The 21,498-nt window shown below is 40.2% G+C and overlaps 1 protein-coding gene across 1 annotated transcript in view; it reads left to right on the top strand.

The window, feature by feature from the left end:
* The first annotated feature begins 19,207 nt into the window (after window positions 1-19,207).
* WIF1 (WNT inhibitory factor 1) overlaps window positions 19,208-21,498 on the top strand; it is a 60,792-nt gene continuing 58,501 nt past the window's right edge. The window contains exons 1-2 of the mRNA XM_040990096.1: window positions 19,208-19,491; window positions 19,952-20,091. Coding sequence (XP_040846030.1) covers window positions 19,344-19,491; window positions 19,952-20,091 — 288 coding nt within the window. The 5' untranslated portion in view covers window positions 19,208-19,343. The remainder of the gene's footprint in view (window positions 19,492-19,951; window positions 20,092-21,498) is intronic.

The following is a 21,498-nucleotide window of genomic DNA, read 5'->3' on the forward strand; positions in this document are numbered from 1 at the left end:
CTAAGCTTTTTTAAAGGAGCAAATAAAGGAAGAGAAGTGGATATATAAGACTGAGAAGGAACAATGAGAGTGGCAGAAGGAAATCTGTTTTCACAAGGATAAAGGGAGTAACCTCTCCAATTTGTTCTCTATTCAGACTACTGCTTTCTCTCTCTTCTCTGCATCAGAATTTTTGGTGCTATTTTTGGCTTCTCCTTTGCCCTGTTCATCACATTTTACAGTCAATGGCTAAGTCCTTTGTAAAAGTTCTTGCATAAGCATGATTTTCCCTTTTCTGTTACTTCTGTCACTTTAGCTCGTTTGACCCCTTCCTGCTCAATTTTAAGTAAGCAGCTAAGCCCCTACTCTTATTTGCTCCTCACATTCCATCTTACTCCCTGCTATTTTCTTAATTTCCTTGAAGTATATACCCAAGACAGTGTTCACAGGATCAAAAACAAACAAGAAATAGCAGTCACAAAAAAGGTCAATGAACTGTTTAATATGATCTCAATTTCAGTGCTCAAGGTATGACAACAGTACTCTACAATGTGCATTCATAGATTTATACCCCAATATTTTCTTATAACTCAGACAGTACAGTGCATTAATTGCAAGGTGCTACCATGTCTCTGTGTTAACAGGGCAACAAAGAGAGAACTATTTCTGAATAATTGTATGTGATGTGTGACCTCTGGTACCTCATCAAACGTTCAGAAAAGCTTATGTCCACATGTCAAAGTTGTTTCTGTCATCTGGGTTTCTTGCAAAATACACATTTCCTTCAGGTTTACCACCATTAAAATGGCACGTGTCATCTCATGTTATTCAAAGATATATTTAGCTCATCCATTCTCTAAAACAAATGTCCGTATAAAAATAGTCATTTTGTACTTAACAACACTATAGACATCAGAAACCTGATTTATGCTTCCAGGATAATCGCTTTCAGCCTTTTTGATGCAAAACTGATGGGAAAAAATTTCATGTAGTTTAGTACAATTTAGTGTTTTGAAAAAGGAAATCATCCTCACAAAAAAAACAATAACTCCCTTCACATGGTTAACATTATATTTTTCTCTGCTTTTCTATGCCAAGGACAGCTAAGATCTACTTTCTTGGCAAATTTCAAGTTTAACTATCAAACTGTTCATATCATATCTAAAATACATATTAGGTCTCCATAATTTAATAACTTTGGATACCTAAAATGTATTGTACCCTTTCACCAATATTGTCCCATTTCCCCTAGTGCCCAATACCCAATTGCTACCATTCTACCACTATTTCAGTGAGTTTGGCTTTTTTAGATTCCAAATGAGAATGAGTATTGGTCTGTTTTATTTCATTTAACATAATATTTTTTAGGTTCATCCATGTTGTCCAAAAAGGCAGAATTCACATCCTTCTAAATACTGAATATTTCTGTGTGTGTGTGTGTGTGTGTGTGTGTGAATTCCATTTCCTTTTTTGAAGCTTTCATCCATTGATGGCCGTGTAGGTTATTTCCACCACTTCGCTATTGTAAGTAATGAGAATCCAGCTATCTCTTGGAGTTACTGATTTCTTTTTCTTTAAACATATGTTCACAGGTGGAGTTGTTTAATCATAAAATGATTCTATTTTTCATTGCCTCAGCATTTCCACACAACATTCCATAGAGGTTGTTCCTTTTCCTGGACCCTATGTGGTGGCTACACTGCTAAATCCTCCCATCACAACAGCCAGGATCCCGTATGGTTGCTGGTTTGTATCCAGGCTACTCCACTTTCCATCCAGCTCCCAGTTTGTGGCTTGGGAAGGCAATAGAAGGTGGCAAAAAGCCTTTGCACCCTACATCCACATGGGAGACCCGGAAGCTCCTTACTCCCAGCTTTGGATCAGCACAGCTCTGGTCATTACAGCCATTTGGGGAGTGAACCAGCAGATGGGAGATCTTTCTCTGTCTTTCTTTCTGTAAATCTGCCTTTCCAATTAAAAATAAATAAATCTTCTTTTAAAAAAGAAAGAGTTCCTTTTTTTTGTATCGTTGCCAGAAATTATCTTTTATCTTTTTGATGAAAGTCTTTCCAACATGTATGAAGTGATATTTCATTTGCATCTCTCTTATTCTTTGTGTTTTTGATGATCAATCATGTTAAACACCTTTTCCTGTATCTTCTGGCCGTCTGTATATCTTCTTTGAGAGCTGTCTATTGAAGTGCTTTTCCCAATAAAAATCACTTTGTTTATTTACTTGAGAGGCTAAGAGACACACAAGAAGAAAAAAAAAAGAGGGAAAAGGGAGAGAGGGGGATGAGAGAGGAAGGAAGGGAGAGAGAGAGAAAGAGCACGCACACACCTCTGCTTTTCACTCTCAGATGCGCACATCAACAGGGCTGGGGCGTAGGTGAAGGTGAGAGCAGGAGCCAATCACCTGAGGGTCCCAGGATTTGCTTTGGCAGGAAGCCAGAATCAGGGTCCAGATACAGGTACTTAACTCTAAGACATAGACATCTTAGGCACTAGGTTAAATGTCCACTCCCAAGTTAGAATGGATATAATATATCTTTTAATTTCCACAACAGAAACATGAAATGAAAAATAAACAGATGCTAAGATACAACAGTTACGAATCTTTATAGTTTACCAACATAGGTGCAAAATGCACATTTTCAAACTGTTAAAAGTAACAAATTACAAATCCACAATCTTTGTGGAAATTATTAACAAATCATTTGTCAGATATACAGAGAGGAGAAGAGACAGAGAAGAAAATCTTCCATCCTATGATTCACTCCCCAAGTGACCACAATGGCTGGTTCTCTGCCGGTACGAAGCCAGGAGCCTGGAGCCTCTTCTGGGTCACCCATGTGGGTACAGCGTCCCAAGGCTTTGGGCTGTCCTCTACTGCTTTCCCAGGCCACAAGCAGGGAGCTGAATGGGAAGTGGAGCTGCCAGGATTAGAACCGGGGCCAGTATGCGATCCCAGCACGTTCAAGGCGAGGACTTTAGCCACTAGGCCACCGCACCAGGTCCCAAAGCAGCATCTTAATGGAGAGGCTAGATGTTTCTTCTCTTCTCATGTAGATCCTCTGTGTTTGTCTTTGTTGAAGTCTTTCATTGTAGACTTCTAGTCCCATATTGTTGTTCTCTTGTTACATTTCATTTTGTTGTGGTCTGAAAGCTCATTTTGCATGGTTTTCAATTTTTTTTTTTTTACATTTCTCTTTTTTCTGTATCTGGGTTAAAGGGGGAGATAAAGGGAGAAGCCCCACTCAGCCTCCCACCCATCCCAGGTCCCTGATGTGGGGCATGCTCTGAGGATCTTGCTCAAGTGGTTTTGATAATTCAACAGTTATGAATTGCTGTCAATCTCGCGCGATGAAGTCGCTGCAGAATCCACTGATTGACATAGTCCACCTTAGAATCTCTGTTTACCCAGTTTTTCACTGCCAACATATGACTGGGGTAGTTGATTGATTTGTTCTGTCTTCTGTTGTGGTGCCAGGCATCCTCTGCAGGTTCCGATAGACTGTCGTATCCTCCATGAGCACCTGGATATGCTCTCCATTGCTCCGTCTGAGCCTCTGAGGAGGCTCGGCTCTGGTGCCTGCACTCCATGGATGACCATGGAACCTGCACTTCTCTCCATGGTTAGGGTTCTGAGTCCGGCAGTTCCATTGGGAAGATCCCCAAAGAAACTTTGAGGTGATCCCAGACAAGATTCATGTGTGTACTTGCAAATACAGGGCCCCGATCAGCTGGTGGTTGCAATTGCTGGGTCAGTTCTGTTTCCAGCCCTGTCTTCCACATGAAACAATGGGTGTTGCAGTTCACCCCGATTCTGTCCAGCACACCCTCGCCCCTCACATAAACCAGTGGGGGCTGCAGCCTAGTCGGGGCAACTCACAATGGCATCCACCAGGCCCACCCCCTGCCCTGGTTCCCGTGCTTGCCTGTATGTACAATAGACTAGTACAGTCTGTCCCACATCCCATTCAGCTCTCCTACATGTCAGTGGGCATGGAAGCCTAGTTCAACCCAACCAGCTCCACTATCCAGCCCTCACACATGCTGGTGGGTGCCATCCTGTCCAGCCAACCCTGTCCCTGTCCTGGTTTTCATGTTCTCCAGTGGGAGAGGTAACCCAAGAGGGAGGTGCCCACTATTTCCCTCCTAGGCCACTCCCACTCCCAGATCATGCACTTTTCAGATGGTTATGTAGTTTAACTTGACAGACTAGCCACCGGTGCCAGCATCTGCTATTTGATGCTGCCGCAAAGCCCAACCAACCCTCACCCATTCTGCTTTATGTTTGCACCAGTAGAGACAATCAACCAAGCCTGGTTCTTCCCTGATCTGGCTCGCATGAGACCCACAGGTGTATCCCTGCCCGGTCTGGTCTGCCCCCATCCCAACTCATGCTCTCCAGTGGGCGAGGTGTTCTAGAAGGAGGCCCCTCCACATTCCCCCTACCAGCTTTACCCCTTCCCTCCCTGGTTCCAACTAGCGCTGCAGCCCAGTCTGGCATGGCCCGCCTCACCTCGGCGTTTGCTAGTGTGTGCTGTAGCCTGGCCTCACCCAGCCCACCTCCAATTCCAGCTGGTAAGGGTTACAGTCTAGCCCAGCCCAGCGTGTACCCTATCCCAGCCGTAATGTGTACTTGTATTGGTTGCGACCGAACCTGGCCTACCCCACTCTGTTCTGGTGCTCGGATTCGCCAGCAGGTGATGAACCGGTTACCTTTTAATTCCATTTTCCACAAGCTTTTAAAGTTCTTTATATAATTACGGCATGCACACACACACACATACACACACACACACACTCATGCACCACTTGTGGAAATATAGAATGATAGAACCACATTATAAAAGAGCTGGATAGTTCTTCATAGAGCTAAACATAGGAAACTAGTGCAGTCAATCAAAATTCTAACATTCCTTTCTAGAAGGCGATAAATTAATTCTAAAAAGTCACTGCTACAGCTGGGGTGGAAGAAGCAGCTTCTGTGAATGTCAGCCTCAGCCTCAGGATGCAGCAGACTGACCCACCCATCACAGGCATCTCTGGATAAGCAAGGTTTCCTCACAATGGGCCTGACACTATAGAACTGGTAGTGGAGGACTGTTTCTTCCAAGAGTAGAAGTGATTTGATTATGGACTTACGGAAGTCCGAGACAGTCCGAGACCAGAAACTGTGCAAAGAGAAGGTGGTTAAGAAAAATTTCAGAAAAGCCTGAGGAGTGAAGATGTACCTTTCCACTCATAACTGGACTGAAAGCTTAAAGTTTTTATACATGCTGCAAAATAACTTTCCCAAAGGATTTTACCAAATTATTTCTCATTCTCCCAAAGAGAGGGGAAAGCAGATACGTTACTATTCCTTGCCTGTTGAGTTAGCCACTCACTCCAGGTTGCTTACACAACTTTCAGCTTTCTTTCTTTCCTTCTCTCCCTTCCTCCCCTCTCCTTTCTTTCTCTCTTTCTTTCTTTCTCTCTTTCTTTCTTTCTTTCTCTCTTTCTTTCTTTCTCTCTTTCTTTCTTTCTTTCTTTTTTCTTCCTTCCTTCCTTCCTTTCTTCCTTCCTTTTCTCTCTCTCTCTCTCTTTCTCCGCAACAGAAATAAAATTTGGTGGCAATGTGTCCTGCTTATAAATTTTCAACCACTTTTGCTATATGAATTGCCTATTTGGTAGGCTTTCTACCAACGAGATGTAAGAATAAAATTTGCTAATGTTTCCCATATTACTTTTTGTATTATTTGGATTAATACTGATGCTATGTGGCACACGTTCCATAGTTAGATTCCTAAGCAACCTTTCTAGTCATCTTTACAGAAACCTACTCTAGTTAAAGCCAACTTCGGTCAAACATACCCATTTTCCCCTCAAGAATAACACCCTCTCTATTTCAAACATCAGATCTGGTTTTGAATATTCGCTCTCAATACAGCCAATCTGACAAAACTTTTGTAATTATGCAGATGCCATGAGAACAATGTGTCTGTCAAGTCCGAAAATAATTAAAAGGGTAGACTAATGTTAACTCCAACTTGGTAAATAATCCTTGCTATTATGCATACCACAGAGCACTCAGACACTGATGAAAAACCTTTTCGTGAGTCTCTGATTGCATAGTTGAACTTGACAATTTATGTTTTATCTTCCCTACAAAAGGTTCTGTGAAAGGCTTAATTGTGATTATGACATAGCCCAGCTTCAAATTCCTGTGTTTTAATTCAAAGTTACATTCTTTCCATTATTCCATATAGCATCTTTGCACCTTATGTGGACAGACATTCACATTGTGGATTAGGTTTGTGGTTGCGACATTTTAAGATTTACATATTTGTGTTTAAAGTTGTCTGAGCCCATATGCTTAAAAGTTGTAAAGAACATGAGAAATTAATTCCACTGCTAGGATATAAATCTTATTCATTTGTAGTCAAATGTATGTGTTATTCACATTTGTTATTAAATGTGGTATTAATATTGAAATCAATAGAAAATAAAGTAGTAAGTCTAAACTACATCCATAATTTGAACCATTTAAGCAGAGAAACACAAATATACTATCAAATTTTAACTTCCTCCAATAGGGCCAGGCATGGTGGCCTAATGGCTAAAGTCCTTGCCTTGAAAGTGCCAGGATCCCATGTGGGTGCTGGTTCTAATTCCGGCAGCTCCACTTCCCATCCAGCTCCCTGCTTGTGGTCTGGGAAAGCAGTCAAGGACGGCCCAAGTCCTTGGGACCCTGCATCCACATGAAAGTCCTTAGAGAAGCTCCTGGCCCCTGGCTCTGGATCAGTTCAGCTCTTACTGTTGCAGCCATTCGGGGAGTGAAGCAGCAGATGAAGGACCTCTTTCAAGTAAAAATGAGCAAATCTTTTTAAGAAAGGAATGAAGGCCAGCCAAATACTTGGGCCTTCACCACCCATATTGGAGTGTTGGAGACCTAGACAGTCCTGGCTCTGGTTTCTACTGCCCCAGACTCAGCTGTTGTGGTCATTTGAGGAGTGAATAAATGAATGGAATTTTTCTCTCTGTAAGTCTGTCTTTCAAGTAAATTAAGTAACTATATTTTAACAAATAAAGAATTGTGGGCATCACAGATGGTCTAGGCTTGAATTTGAATTACTAAATAGTTTACCTTGGGCAAGCCATTTAACTTCTTTCTTTATACATGAATTTTTAATGGAAAAATTATTTCTATATCTGATACTATATGAGGGGCCTTCAAAATGTTCCTAGAAGGTGAGTATTATGAAAACTCTTTGCATGGATTTCAAGCTCTTTGTACCAAAATTAACTTTTTAAATTCCATTTTGCTTGACTTTTGAAACATCTCTAAAATTCTTACGGTGGGCAGAGCTATATTTATTTAGAAAACATCTTCACAAAGAATGGAAGTTCAAGTGGGACTTAAGAATATGTTTTGGAAAGAGAACATCTAACTGACAAGACAGCTAAGTGGTGTTTAATGGAGAGATAAATAGATATTAGGAATGAAAGAGCATATGGGAGCAGGAAGAAAGGAAACAGTGAGTGAACACGGTAGGAGCCCAGAGTCTGTGAAGAAATCTAAAGTGAACAAGAAAGAACTTTTTGCAAAAAAACGGTCTAAAGTTTACCTTTCTCCAGAGAAGCTTTTCAGTTGCTCTCATTAGGGATGTTAATCTAGCTGCAAGCTCAACCTCGTGCAGTGCCTTTAACACCTACCCACCCTGTGGGTCTGATCAGGCTAGAGCTGCCTGCCTCAACCTGCGCTCTCTAGGCTTGGATGTGCAGCCACAGTTCAGATTCTCTGCTGTGCACACCCACTCCTCCTGTACAACCCTTTCCCTTTCCCTCGTTTCACTCCAGCCACAATGGCTCCTTACTGATTTTTCCAATGCGCTGGGCCAACACTCAACTCAAAGCCTTTGCATCCAGTGTTCTATCTAATATTCTCTCTGACAGTCACTGTCTTGCTCCCTCGTTTCCTTTGCATTAGGGGTTCATTGTCTCCCCCATTTTCAGTCATACCTTCCTCCACCCTAGTCCGATACTTGATACTTCCTATCTGTCCCCATTTTCTGCTTATCATTGATCAGTAGCATTCATCACCATCTGCTATCTTAGTTTTGTGCATCTGTGATGATCCAGCTCTAGTTCTCTGTTTCTGTCTCTCCCTCTCTAATCTCTCAGTGTCCACTTTTCCCAAAACTAAGTACCTTAGGCAAAGCTTCTGTCCATTTTGTTCACTGCTGTATTCTCAGAAACTCAGCCACTCGCGGAGTGAACAAGCAGATGGAAAATTTCTCTCTCTTTCCCTCTCTGCAATCACCTTTCAAATAAATATGTCTGTGTGTATCAATATTGCTTCAGTTATAATTTTGTAAGACTTTGTTTTATGCCTTTGTCAAACCAAGGTTTAAGAATGCTATTTTACTGTATGTTATGGTCTGCAATGATTTTAAAATGGTCATTTTTCCATTCAATTATTATTCATAGCCATTGTGTATATTTCCATTGAATTAAGGTCTTTTGCTTGTTAAACTTATTCAGTGAAGTATAAAGCTTTTTTTTACTGTAATATAAGTTTAAAATATGTTCTCTCAAAAACTGTAAAATGACAGGGAGAACGACGGATGGTGAAAGAGAGTGAGGCAGGGGAGGGAGTTGCAAATCTACATTGAATCTGTTTTAATAACTAATTAAAATTAAATATTTTAAATGCCAATCATATATGAAATCAGAGCAAAATAATATAATCAATTGCCATATATACTCACCCTGTTTCAGCTATTATCTCTACTAACAGTTGCTGTCCTAAAGCCAACTTTGTAAAATGCACAACACTTTTCTTATGAGCAGCATTTGCTTGGCATGTTTTTTGCATCCCTTTACTTTTAACCTACTTTAGTTTTCATATTTAAAATGCACTTTTTCTCATAGAAAGCATCATTGAGTCTTCCTTTTAAAAAATGCATTCTGAAAACCTCTGTTTTTAAAATGAAAAATTCAGACATTTATGATAGATGTAATTAATAATAAGGTTAATTTTACATTTTAGAGATGGAAAGAGAGTTTGCATTTTGTGGTTCATTTCCCCCATGCCTGTTATGGCTAAGACTGAGCAGGCTGAAGCAGGTGGCAGGAGCTGAATCCACGCCTCCCGCGTAGGTGGCAGGAATGTTAATACCTGAGCTGCCTCTCCCTGCCCCCAGACGTGGCAGCAGAGCTGGGTTTTGGGACCACGGCAGCCTGTATGGTTTTCAAGAATTTTAACTGCCGTGGTCCAAAAGCCTACTCCTGGTTAACTTTAAGACTTCCATTTTACTATTTGTTTTCTAATGATATATTTGTTCTGTTTCTTGTTTCCCTTCTCTTTTATATTAGCTGAATTTTTAAATGTCCTACTTAATCCCTATTATGTTAGTTGAATATTTGCAGGCTTCCATTTTATCACCATTCTTAGCTTTGTTTTATTTTTTGGTGTTTTTAACAGGATTCATGATTTTCATCCTTAACAAATTTATTTTCAAATAGTGTTGTACTGCTTTACATGTAACAAAGAACATTACAACCGTACACTTTTATTTTCTTCATGTTCTTTGTGCTGATGTTTTCATATATTTTACATTTATGATTATAAAACTCACAATATATTGTCATTAGCTTTTAGTCAATTATGTTTAAACAAATTTTGAAAAGAGAAAGGATAATTTTATGTTTATCCACATATTTAGCATTTTTGATTTCCATCTGGTATAGATTTCCTCTCTAACCTCAATAACTTCCTTTCATATTTCTTATAATACAATTATTCTGGTGACAATTTTTTTCAACTTCTTTTTCAAAAGTTTTGTTTCATGTTCATTACAGAATATTTTTGTTGGATATAGAATTCTAGCATTATCAAGTTCATTTTATTATAGCCATATTCTTAAGCTTTGTCCCTGTAAACGTGGTGTTCTATTCTCTGGTTGTTTTTAAGATTTTTCTCTTTATGGCTTGTTTTTAAGCAATCTGACTCAGATGTACTTTGGCATCCTGTACTTTAGTGTTTAACTTGTTGTGGAGGGGGTTCCTTGAGCTTCTTGGATGAGGGTGTTATACTTTTTGTCTAAAGTTTAAGTATTTCAGACATTTTTCCAACATATTTTTCTGCATTCCTACCCTCTCTTTCCCTAGAATTCTAGTTTCAAATGTGAAAGTCTGCTTAACATTATCCCACAGTCCACTGAGTTTCTATTATTTTATAGAATTTTTTTCTCCTCTGAGCTTCAATTAGGATAATTTCTCATATTTCCAAGTTCATTGATGTTTTCTTATATAACATCTAATCTACTCTTAAGCCCATTCAATGTATTGTTAATTTTGATATTGCATTTTTCAATACAGAAGTTCTATTGTCTCATTTTTAATTTACCGCCTCTGAATTCATGATTTTCTTCTTTCTCTTAACTCCTTGAATATATTTGAAGGTGCATATTCAAAAAAATCCTTTTCCATGAAGTCCATCATTTCTATAACTTCTCCGCCTTTTTCTAGTTTATGTATTGCTTCTTTGCTGTTTTCTCACGAGCCTAGCAGGTTTCAGAGTTGTATGCTGGACATTAAGAATTTTTGGCTTACATTCAGGGATTTTCTTTTTCTCTGAAATGTCTGAATCTTGCTTGCAAGGACATTGATCCTTGCTTGATCCTTTTGAATTGTCTTAGTAAGCTTGGTGGGATTTTCCTCCGGAGTCTCCACCAACTATCTCTGGCATTCAACAAGGTCTGAATTGAAACCTCTCCATGGTCTGCAGGGGGGAGGGTATCTGTGAGAACATCTTAGCTCAGAGGATCTCAGTAGATCTTTCGCCAGCTTTATGAAACTTTCTTGTATGAATTTTCAGGTGAGTATTAAAAAACAGACAAAAAGGGAACATTTGTGCAGCTGTGCAGATCTGCTCTCTTGGCTCTTGTCCTTGTTTTGTTTGTTTTTAACACAGCTCTCTGCTCTAAGTCTGTTGGGGTCCACAATTCCAGCTGCTCAGCATCCCTAATCTTTCTCAGAAACTGCCTTGCTCTTGGATTTCCTCATGTGCCTTACAAAACAAACAAAAACCAAGTCAAGCATCAGATTTCAAGTGTTTTTGTATCGTCTCTCACCGCCTGGTTCAGTGCCTTAAGGCAAATGTCTCTTGTATTTCTTCTAATTGTTAATAATGGGAAGACAAGCCAGTATCAGTTATTTCAATATATCTAACATTGCAAGTATCCACTTCAACAATTACCTTACTACTATTCATGTCAGTCTTATTTCATTTATATATCTATGCTAATCCCAGTTCTCCTAGATATATTTGAAAACTCAGTCGTGAGTGACTGAAATAGGAGTTCCAAGATTGATTTTGGGCTGCAAGTGCTAGAATGTGCAGTATGTATGAATAACCTTCATCTTGCCTTCAGATCCACAGTTCAGTTTATAATCAATAAAGGTACATTCTGACTTTAAAATATTTGAATTCACACTCAATTTCACTATCAATTACTGTGCAGCAAATTTATTAAACAGACATTTATATGTTTGTGGTCCCAGAAAGCCAAGCACACTGGATCTAAGTTACAGGTTCTTGCACAGCTATTAATTAATGGTTATTTAAATGTTATATTCTTGCTGGTTATTTGTGTAGTTTAATTGGTTGAATAACTGGCAAAAAATTTAAAGAGCTATTAGTTCATCATTTTGACACCTATTCTTGAATATTAACCCAATTAAGGTATTTTATTAGCAAATGTTCACTCCTTAACTATTTTAATTGCCTACAATAAGTGAATTAAACATTTCTATGTGTCAAAATTTCCCAAAGCAGTTTGAAAAGGCTACAAAATACACTATAAATGGTGGCACAAAAACTTTAACACCCTATCCAAAACACTGACTCATTGTAAACACCTTATAAATATGCAGGAGACTTGCATTTTCTTTCAATAGAAGTGACATTGCAGTTCACTTTTCTTTTCACAATCTGAACGGTGATTTTACTAAGGAAACCACTTTCACTTTTGTTTTCTTAGGAAACTCAGGTGGCACTATGTTGTGAGTACGACCTATTTTAGAAGCATAATACCAGCAACTAATGGAAAAACTTTAAAAATCTACAGCATTATTCCACTTAATAGCACAAAACAAGTGGGTAGTGTGGTGTTGTAAAATGGTCATTAGAATTAAGTGACCTAGATTTTTAATCCTAATTGCCAATAACTTGCTCACCTTGACTGGCTTATAGTTCATTCATTGCTATGAATTCATTACAAAAAAATACTGGCAGACCAAATTGATTGCATATCAAGAGAATCAGATACCATGATCATATGGTAACTTTGGGGGAGGGATACAGAGATGATTCAACATATGCAAATCAACAAAGGGAAATGCCATGCAAATGGAAAGAATGATTTTAAAATCACACAATCACCTCACTAGATGGGATCCACAAAACCCTGGTCATTTTAATGTCATGTAGCACTTTTCCATGTTTTCTTCTAATAGTTTTCAAGTTTTTTTCACATCAGCTCTTTAATGCACCTTTTGTGCATTTTGAGAGAAAGGAGTCTTCTGCAGGTGGATGTCCAACTTTCCCAGAATTGCTGGCTTAAACGTGCTATCCTGGGCCCGGCGCGGTGGCCTAGCAGCTAAAGTCCTTGCCTTGATCGTGCTGGGATGACATATGGGCACCAGGCCATTGTTCATTCCTTTTAAAGATTAATTTCCATTGGAAAACAATTTTTTTGTTTAGTTGGAATGTCAGGTGTCACTTGGATTGGTGCTTTGGCTTTGGTTCTAGGGGAGCACAGCAATGGAACCCTGGAGTAATTAATTGCTTCAGTGACAATTGGTATCAGCAGTGTCTATGGGTACCATAGCTCTTTAGTGCACGAAAGTTGCTGGAAGTAGTAGTGTGGTTCTGAAATATAGGTCAACTTACAAAACTGTGAGTCTGTAGTCCTCCAGAAAACTTGTTGTCCATCACAGTAAAATTCCTAGTAGCTGTAGCGCAGAAGGTGCTATGGGACACAAAGGAGCTGTTTCATTGTCCCATTAGGTGAGGCCAAGTAAAGCTGGAGTTTGTCAAGTGCCAATAGCTATGGCCTTCAGACTGTGTGATGTGGATGAGATTTTCCCCAAGTCTTGCTGTGTCTATGTCAGCAAAGTTGTGCCTTCTAGCATTGATAATCCAGGTTGCATCCCTGGGAGATGTTAGGGGGACCTTGTGTAGGGAGGATGGGGTTTATGCTGAAGACTGCACTGATGGGTGTGGATCTGGAGCAGTGGAATGTAGACATGGTCTGCCTTAAGTCCCATGGTTGTGTTCTGATGACTCTGAAGAACATATCACCTTTAATTAGTCTTTGCACTAGAATTACAGGATATAGTGAGCTCCTTATCCAGATCTCACATAGTAAGTGACAGCCATCCCAGAAGTTGAGGACTGGCAGTCACTAATCTGAAGAAATACAGGCAGAGCCCTCTAGTACTCTGGTGTCCATTATATCGTTCATTTGTGAGATAACAATGGCTCACATATTTACTTTCGTTATCTTTTTGTTTTTTGCTTTCTAATTTAGATGGAGCTTATCCTATATCAGAATAAACATATCAAATTTATCCTTTTGGTGTTGGCTCATTTTGTTGAGCATAATGGTCTCCAGTTGGGATCACTTTGTTGTAAATGGTAGAATTTCGGTTTTTACTAGCTGAGTAGTTTTCCATAGAGTAGATGTACCACAGTTTCTTTATGCAGTCCTCTTTCAATGGGCATTTAGGAGTGGCTGTCCCCATCCTTGCCAGCATCAGCTCTTCTTGCCTTTTCTCCATTGGCGACCTTCACTCCCTCCTCTATAGGATGTGTTTTAGACTCGGGTTTTGGCTTTGGAGAAGCAGGTTCCGCAGACAACTTTGAAGGTCCCTGCAGTTATCCTTCACCTTGGCTTTGTCTTATTCAGAATGCCTCCATTCTTTCTCTTGGGCCTGGTGGCAAAAGCAGGAAGTTGGCCTAGGGCCCAGGGAAGCAGGGACCTGGTTTTGGCTTGATCCAAGGGTGGTTCTCACCTTTTCTTCTCTCTAGAAAGCTATTTAATATGTTTTTTAAACATAAAATTAATATATTTTCCAATGCTTTTAAAGTATAAAATTTAGCAAATTTTCAAAGTTCAAAAGTGGTCAAATCCAGACCAAGAATTAAAATATTACCAATAAGTCTGAAGCTTTTTTTATGGCCTTTCTGATCACTGCCAATCTCCCAAGATGATTAATTACACCCTTGACTTCTAATATCACTGACTAGCTTTTTCTGTTTTGGGATTTTTAAACTATTGAATCATACAGATGCATTCATTGTCTGATTTAGCTATGTTTTGTGAGAGTCATCTCATTTGGAAACAAGTAATTTCTTTATTTCTGCCAATGGGTATTTGGATTGTGTCCATTAGGGAGCCATTGGTAACAGAATCTTCATAAATATGTCTGTGGATGAATCAGTACACAATTTTTTTCCCCTCAGTTTATACCAAGGATTGGAATAGATGAGCTCAAATGTTTATACTTCCACCAGCAATCGAAAGACTCTCTTGTTTAAGATTCTTAGCTCCTCCTTTTCATTCTGTTGGGTCTGAAGTGGTTTTCCCAGTTCTTCACATTTTACAGGTGACTAATTAAGTGGGTACTTCATACATTAATTTGCCATGTAGTTATGCTTTTTTTTCACAAACTCCTATGTAATACTTTTATTATTTTTTTCTACTGGATTGTTTATCTTTTCAGTGGATTTTCAGAAATTTGTAATATGTTTATATAACAGTCTTATACATCCATGTACTCTATTTTGTTTCATTCTATGGCTTTCGCTTTCAATGCTTTCTTTCAACAAATAAAGCTTCTAATTTTAATATCGTTAAAGTTAACATTTCTCTTTTGCAGTTAACAACTCATGTCTTAAAAAAACATTGATTTTTATGTTTAGAATATTTAAAAACATTGAATAAAATTTACTTGCAACTAACTGTGTATTTTGAAATGAATGATTTGTTAAAGTTCTAGGAGTGATAGATAATTGTCCATTATTCTCACTGTGGAGATAGAACTACACTGGGACATATATGACAGAACACCAGATTAATGGTTCAATATGAAGGAATTTTAATTTATTTTTTAAGTCCTCCAATATTGGACAATGAAAATGTTCATCTTTTTTCCCCCTTTGTAACTTGTCATAAGATGAAACAGCATGGATGAACACGAAACAATGAATATGGTTTGCAGGAGACAAGATACCCTAGGTTGCTTGGCAATGCCGTCATGTGAGCAAAGAAGAACAAGGGTGTCGCCTGGGATGGCGAGGAATGTTTGAGCTAAGCTGTGCTTCCGTAATGAGCTGTCATGTGCTTTGTGTAATGTGAAATGCAGTTCTTATGTGAAACAGTATGCCAACAGCATAGCAAGAGGCCCAGGGAGGTGACAGCTGCCTACTTTAGGAGAAAGAAACAGCAAAGGAGAAACCTTTTTTAAATTTCTACTCTTAAAATGGTTTTAAGTCATAAGAGGTGCTCATTAGAAATGAGGAAATATTTCTGCATAACAGGAATATAGATTCATTATCCCTATTCCTACCCCCCATAGAGAACTACTTTCTACATTATATAAGTAGATATAAATGTAAATTAGGTAAATGTAGTCCATGCATCATTATTTATGTACAGATTATACACATACAAGGGTATTCCAAAAGAAAGGTTCATTGAAAATGGAATTCAAAGGTAAGTTTGCATTGGTATAAAATTGTGTGAAGTCAATATACACTTTTCTGATAAAAAACATTTTCCCTGAACTTTATGTGCACATACTTGAAGACAGATGGAGACAGATGTAAAAAGACTGCCCTGAGCATGATGCTTGACAACCTGCTCTTTTCAGTTACTCTCCTGGAGCTCCCTTTCCAGGGCAATGTGTTACAGGGGGGTCTGCTGCTCCCCCTCTCCAAACAGGACACCTGCCTTTCCCACTGCGGCTCATCATCCTGCAGATCGGCATTGCAACTGCAAGCCCTGTCTGATACGATTCTTTCTCTTGTCTCTTTGCCCTGTCCTCCCTGGTCTCTAAACGTGACTGTCCTTGTCCCACTTGCTAGCATGTGCATTGCCCCTTGACCTTAAGACTGCTCCAGGACTCTCTATTGTAGGAAAGTCTTCCAGAATCCAGAGTGCAGGCCCAAATACCCTGTGCTATGGCGTTCAGCCCTCTTTTGTTCGTACCCAACCCTGCCTTGTTTGAGAGCTCTTCAAGCTCTTATTTGGCTCACCTTGATTTTCTTTGTGCTTGTACAGTACATATATCAGACACTTGTAAATGTGTTTGGAATAAATTAAAAAAAAAAAAAGACCAGAATTCCAAATATGAATTTCTTTGAGCTTTCAGACTTTCTGTCTTGTCAACAGTTACTACCTTCTGCTTTATATTATGACTGAGTGCTTGTATTATCCTTGTTGTCGCCCCAGTGCTCTCTCGGGCCTGCATGTTTTGTTTTTCCCTGTAGTTTTTAGGTCAGTGTGCTGCACATAATAGACGTTTAATAGACCTTTGCTGAGTTCATGAATAGGTAAATGAAGTTAAAAGCATAATTGGTGAAGCCAAGCTAGCAAAGGAAGCTTTATGGACTAGACCTTAAAATATAGAATTTTCAGATGGAATGAAGTTAATTTGTAATACCTCCTAATACATTGTTCCCAAATACTTAGCCATCTGTAAATAAATGTTGACATTTTAAACCACAACTCTATTTTAAATTTTAAAAGCGAGGCTACTCTTTACCAGGTGTTAGATAGACTTTCCCATACAAAGGCATTCTCTATTACTTTAAAAATAACTGACTATTGAACCACCCAAAGTATATTCCTTCCTCTCCTTTGGAAGCCAAAAGAACAAGAAGGGGCATTTAGGCTAGCAATTGATATGCTCCTGTCACACTTATCAATACCTTGGTTCGATTCCAGGCTCCAGCACCTTGTTTATGTGTGCCTGGAAAGACAGAAGTGATGGCCCCTGTATTTGGGTAACTGCCAGCCACGTGGGAAGCAATAATTGAGTTCCTGACCCCTAGCTTCAGCCCCAGCCCAAGGCAGGTCATTGAAGACATTTAAGGATGGATTAAGTAGCTAGGCGCTCGCTCTCTCTCTCTCTCTCCTCCCTCTCTTTCTGTCTCTCAAATAAACAAAATTTTAAAAAAATCCAAATAGCTTAAGTCTGAAATTTTAAAATAGCAGTTTTCTATATATAACAAAATCTAACTTTTCTAAGTATCCTCTGTTGGGAAGAAGGAACAGCCAGCCATCCTGTAAGGGGTCAAATGTCCTTACAGGAAGAAAGTGCAGCACCACCATCAACAGCAAGTTCACCTGCTTCTTAGGGCCGCTCTCTGAGGAAGCCAACCTGAAGAACCTTTGCTCTTCCCGGAAAGTCTACAGTACAAAAGGGGTTTCTTCATCCGTACTTGATTAGAACAACCTGTAGAGGGCGGGCTTGCACCAAAAGCAATGGAATCTGAACATTACTAAAGGGGAAGTCTTCAATAAAACTATACACTCCCAAGTTCAGGACCAGGTCTATCGTGCTGTGAGCTCTCCGACTCAGTGCCATTAGTCTTGCAATGCTCCAGTATCCTCAGGGCTGCCTATTGTATGAATATATTGTACAAATGAATCCTTTCTGAGATAAAATCGGAATGTTGGAAAAGAACCGGATATTTTTATTTATTTTGAATCTTTTCATTTTAAAGGCAGAATGGTTGTGAAACAGCAGATGCAAACATTCCTAACTGTGCCTTGCCTTCAGTGTGAGGTATAGCGCTGAAGGAATGTGTGCTGGAATCTGAGTGCCTGGAATTTGAACCCTGCCTGTCACATAGCAACTGAATACCGTCAGCTTCGGTAGTTTCGGAGCCCTACGCCCCTGTTAGGAATGGGACTAACAATAGTACCCACATCACAGAGTTGTGAGGGTTACGTAAGTACTTAAAGTAGAAACTCTTTAGAAAATTGAGACACCGCAAGTTCAAATCATACTTTGACAAGTTTCTTGTCTAAATTTCCTCTCTTCCCCAATCAAATAGCTGGAACTATTTCAGGACTACGTAAGTTCCGTTCTTTTTAGTAACTTCACATGACCTAAGATTTATTTCCCTTAATGCAAGCACACATTCAGCTTATCTTTTGTTGTTTCTGTTTGTGATTCATCTGTCTAGCTATCTTCCATCATCATCACCATCATCTCCCTTGATGTGAGATATCAATGAAATACCAGCACCGCCTCAAACACTAAATCCTTGGGGTATCTGACCCTGTATCTGAGCAATAAAGACAAAGAGAAGCGAACCAACCTTTGCTGAATCCACAAACTTTATAAATTCTTGGAAAATCTTTTGCTTGTTTCTTTGCATATCCAAGGGAATTAGACATGAGATAGAAATAAGTCCTTTCTGCTGGGGTTCGCATCTTACAGGTAGATTCGCTCCAACTTTGTAAAATAGAGGCAAATCTCAAGATGTTCAAGCCCTACCACAGGGATGGGGATAGGCACAGGTGTCATTAAGGGCCCATGGAACTCCCTGGCGGGGTTACCTGTGCGGTTCCCTGGTAGGCTGGCAGGTCAGGCAGGTGCAGAATGTACGATCGTCTAGTGGAGCGCCTGCGATCAGCATGGCCGCACAAGTTGAGTCTCAGTTTAAACCGAATGGAAGTTTCAAGATGTCAGCGCAGCAAGGAACAGAGAAGGCGGGCAAACAGAGAGGGCTGGTGGTAGCGGAAAGGCAGAGGAAGGGAAATGTGCACCTTCAGCTAGTGTGTGGGTGGAAAGGTGGGGGGCTGTCAGCACCATCATCGCCAGCATTACCATCATTGTCACCACCCTTAGCGCTCAGTCTCGCCCGGCGACTGCATTCATGGCGGGGATCCCTCTGAGCGCCCCTCATTGAGTGCGCCCCCATTTGGCGCGCGATCCGCCCCGGTGCCCCGCGGCTCCGCCCCACGCGTCCCCCGTCTCCGCCTCGCTGGCCCCACTCCTGGCTCGCACCTCGCCAGTGCCAGCCCTTCCCGCTCTGCCTCCCCAGCTGCATTGGACCCTGCGAGTGCTGGCATCCTCAGCTTTGCCTGGCTCGCGTCTCTGCCTCCCCGTCTCCCTCCTAGACCCTCTAGTCCTGCGCGGCTCGAACCTTCGCACCCGAGCCGGGAAGCTACACGTCCAGCCAGCCGTCTACTAGCGCGGCCGGAGGCCCCTGAAGCGGAGCGGAGAACTTGAGGGCCGTAGGTTGGGGAGGTGCGGCGGGAGTTTCGCCAGCGAGCCTGGAGGTCCGGAGCAGCATGGCTCGGAGAAGCCCTCTCTCTGCTGCTGCTCTCCGGCTTTGGAGCATCCTCCCGTGCCTGCTGGTGCTGCGCGCGGAGACCGGGCAGCCGCGGGAGGAGAGCCTGTACCTGTGGATAGATGCTCACCAGGCCAGAGTGCTCATAGGTAAGCGTCCAGCGCTATCCCCTGCCTGCGCCCTCGCTTTATCCCCTTCAGAAGGCGGGAGGCATGCGTTTGGTATGTTTTCAAACTTAATTCTCAAGGAAGATCACGCCTCCTGTTAATTAGTTATGCGTATTTTCCACCTGAAAGGTCACAAACTTTTTTCCCCAAGAATCCGAACGAACGTTCTGGCCATTCTGTTGATAATCTTTGCAACCTGCGTGTGTGGGCGTTCGCAGCACTTGTTAACTGCAGGTCCATTCCTTTTCCTGGAAGCGTGTGTCCTTCGGCACCATATGCGGAGGAACCTTCATCCCAGGGGCGTTGTTGATACCAAAGGCTGGTGCTTTGTGAGAAGAAATGACCCTACTAACTTCCTTGGTTATCTCTTTGAGTGAGACTTCTGATTTGGATTTGTTCAAGTCCTCTTGGTTTGATAGTTTTGTTATTATTTTTCAAACAGGGTTTGAAGAGGATATCCTGATTGTTTCCGAGGGGAAAATGGCCCCCTTTACACATGATTTCAGAAAAGCACAGCAGAGAATGCCTGCTATTCCTGTCAATATCCACTCCATGAATTTCACCTGGCAAGCTGCTGGCCAGGTAAGTTCTGATAACCAGAAACAGCGAGGAAATAATCCTTTAACATTTCCACTGCCACATAGTCTGGGATATTTAACAATTTTTAGGAGTACCTTTAATGATTGTCAAAGCAAATAAAAGATTCATTCCCATTTGTTTAAGGTTGTCACACATAAAGACTCTCAAAATGTTATGTGCCCAGGCTCACTATTTTGGTAATGTTCAGTATTGTGAGGTTACTAGAAATATACAGACTGTGGACCTCAAACATGAACAACATTGTATTTCAGTGATCCTTGATGTTAAACTTGAGAATAATACATAAAAGATTCTCCCCTCCCCCCCTTAGCATGTACTAACCACTTGCTACATTATTTATACTTCACAATACATTGTATAGTCTACATGTATTTTTTCATATAGCGCATTTTAAAAACTTGGTATGTAAAATGTTACTCATTGGAATCTGAATGCTGTACATTTCTGGCAGCAATTCATAGCCTCAAAGGTGTCCTGTAAGAATGTTGTAAACTGTTACAGCATAGTGACTTTTTAAAATTACCGTTTTAAAAGCTTTATCATGGAAATGGAAAACTGCAATGTGTTTTTTTGAAAAGACATTCATTTTATTCCTTAGCATGTTAGTACTTTTATGTTTTGTACATATTCAGTATTATATTAATGGTTTCTAATTTTGAAAAGAATAGAGGAATAAAGTGCTTATGAGGCTTTAATTTCTGTTAAATTGGACAATTTTCTATAGAGAACAAATGGTAAGTAGTAAATTCTTTTGTTCATTAGGTGGTAAAATGTGTCTACTATGAAAATCATTACAATTATAATTAAAATCATACTTTCAGGGTCTTTCTTATTCTAAAATTGCTTAAATGGCTATTTCAACAAAAATGTGATTCAGAAAACACTTCATAAAAAGTAACTGTTTTAAACTGAGAGACCACTGTGGGCCCCTCTAATTACCTGTTACAGTATGAGCATGGCTCTTTATGGCCGTCTCTCCCCCACCCCCACATCTCCCCAAGTTCCTTCTGTTTCCTTTCTCTCTTCTGACATAGAGAGACACTAGATGCTTCCATTGCTGTATGAGAGAGAGAGAGAGAGAGAGAGAGAGAGAGAGAAAGAGAGAATGAGTTGACATTTTGCACTCAGGAAAGTTTAGAATAGGAAGGTCATCTCATCCAGTGACCCCATTTTGCAGATAGGTCCACTGATCCTGTTAGTGCTCAATAGAAGATTATTCCTTTTTCCTATAATTCCCACTTTATCAATGTTCTATGGATAATTAAATTTGGGATATAGTGAAGTCAGTAATCAGTCAACAAGCAGGCTATCATGGTATCTTTTTCTTTTCACCCCAAACTGACTGCTTCTCAGGTAGACTCACTGTTCATTCTGTATTTTTAGCAAGAC

This window comes from Ochotona curzoniae, unplaced genomic scaffold (genome assembly GCF_017591425.1).
Source record: "Ochotona curzoniae isolate NIBS_2020 unplaced genomic scaffold, NIBS_Ocur_1.0 contig_1014, whole genome shotgun sequence".
NCBI classification, from domain to species: Eukaryota; Metazoa; Chordata; class Mammalia; order Lagomorpha; family Ochotonidae; genus Ochotona; species Ochotona curzoniae.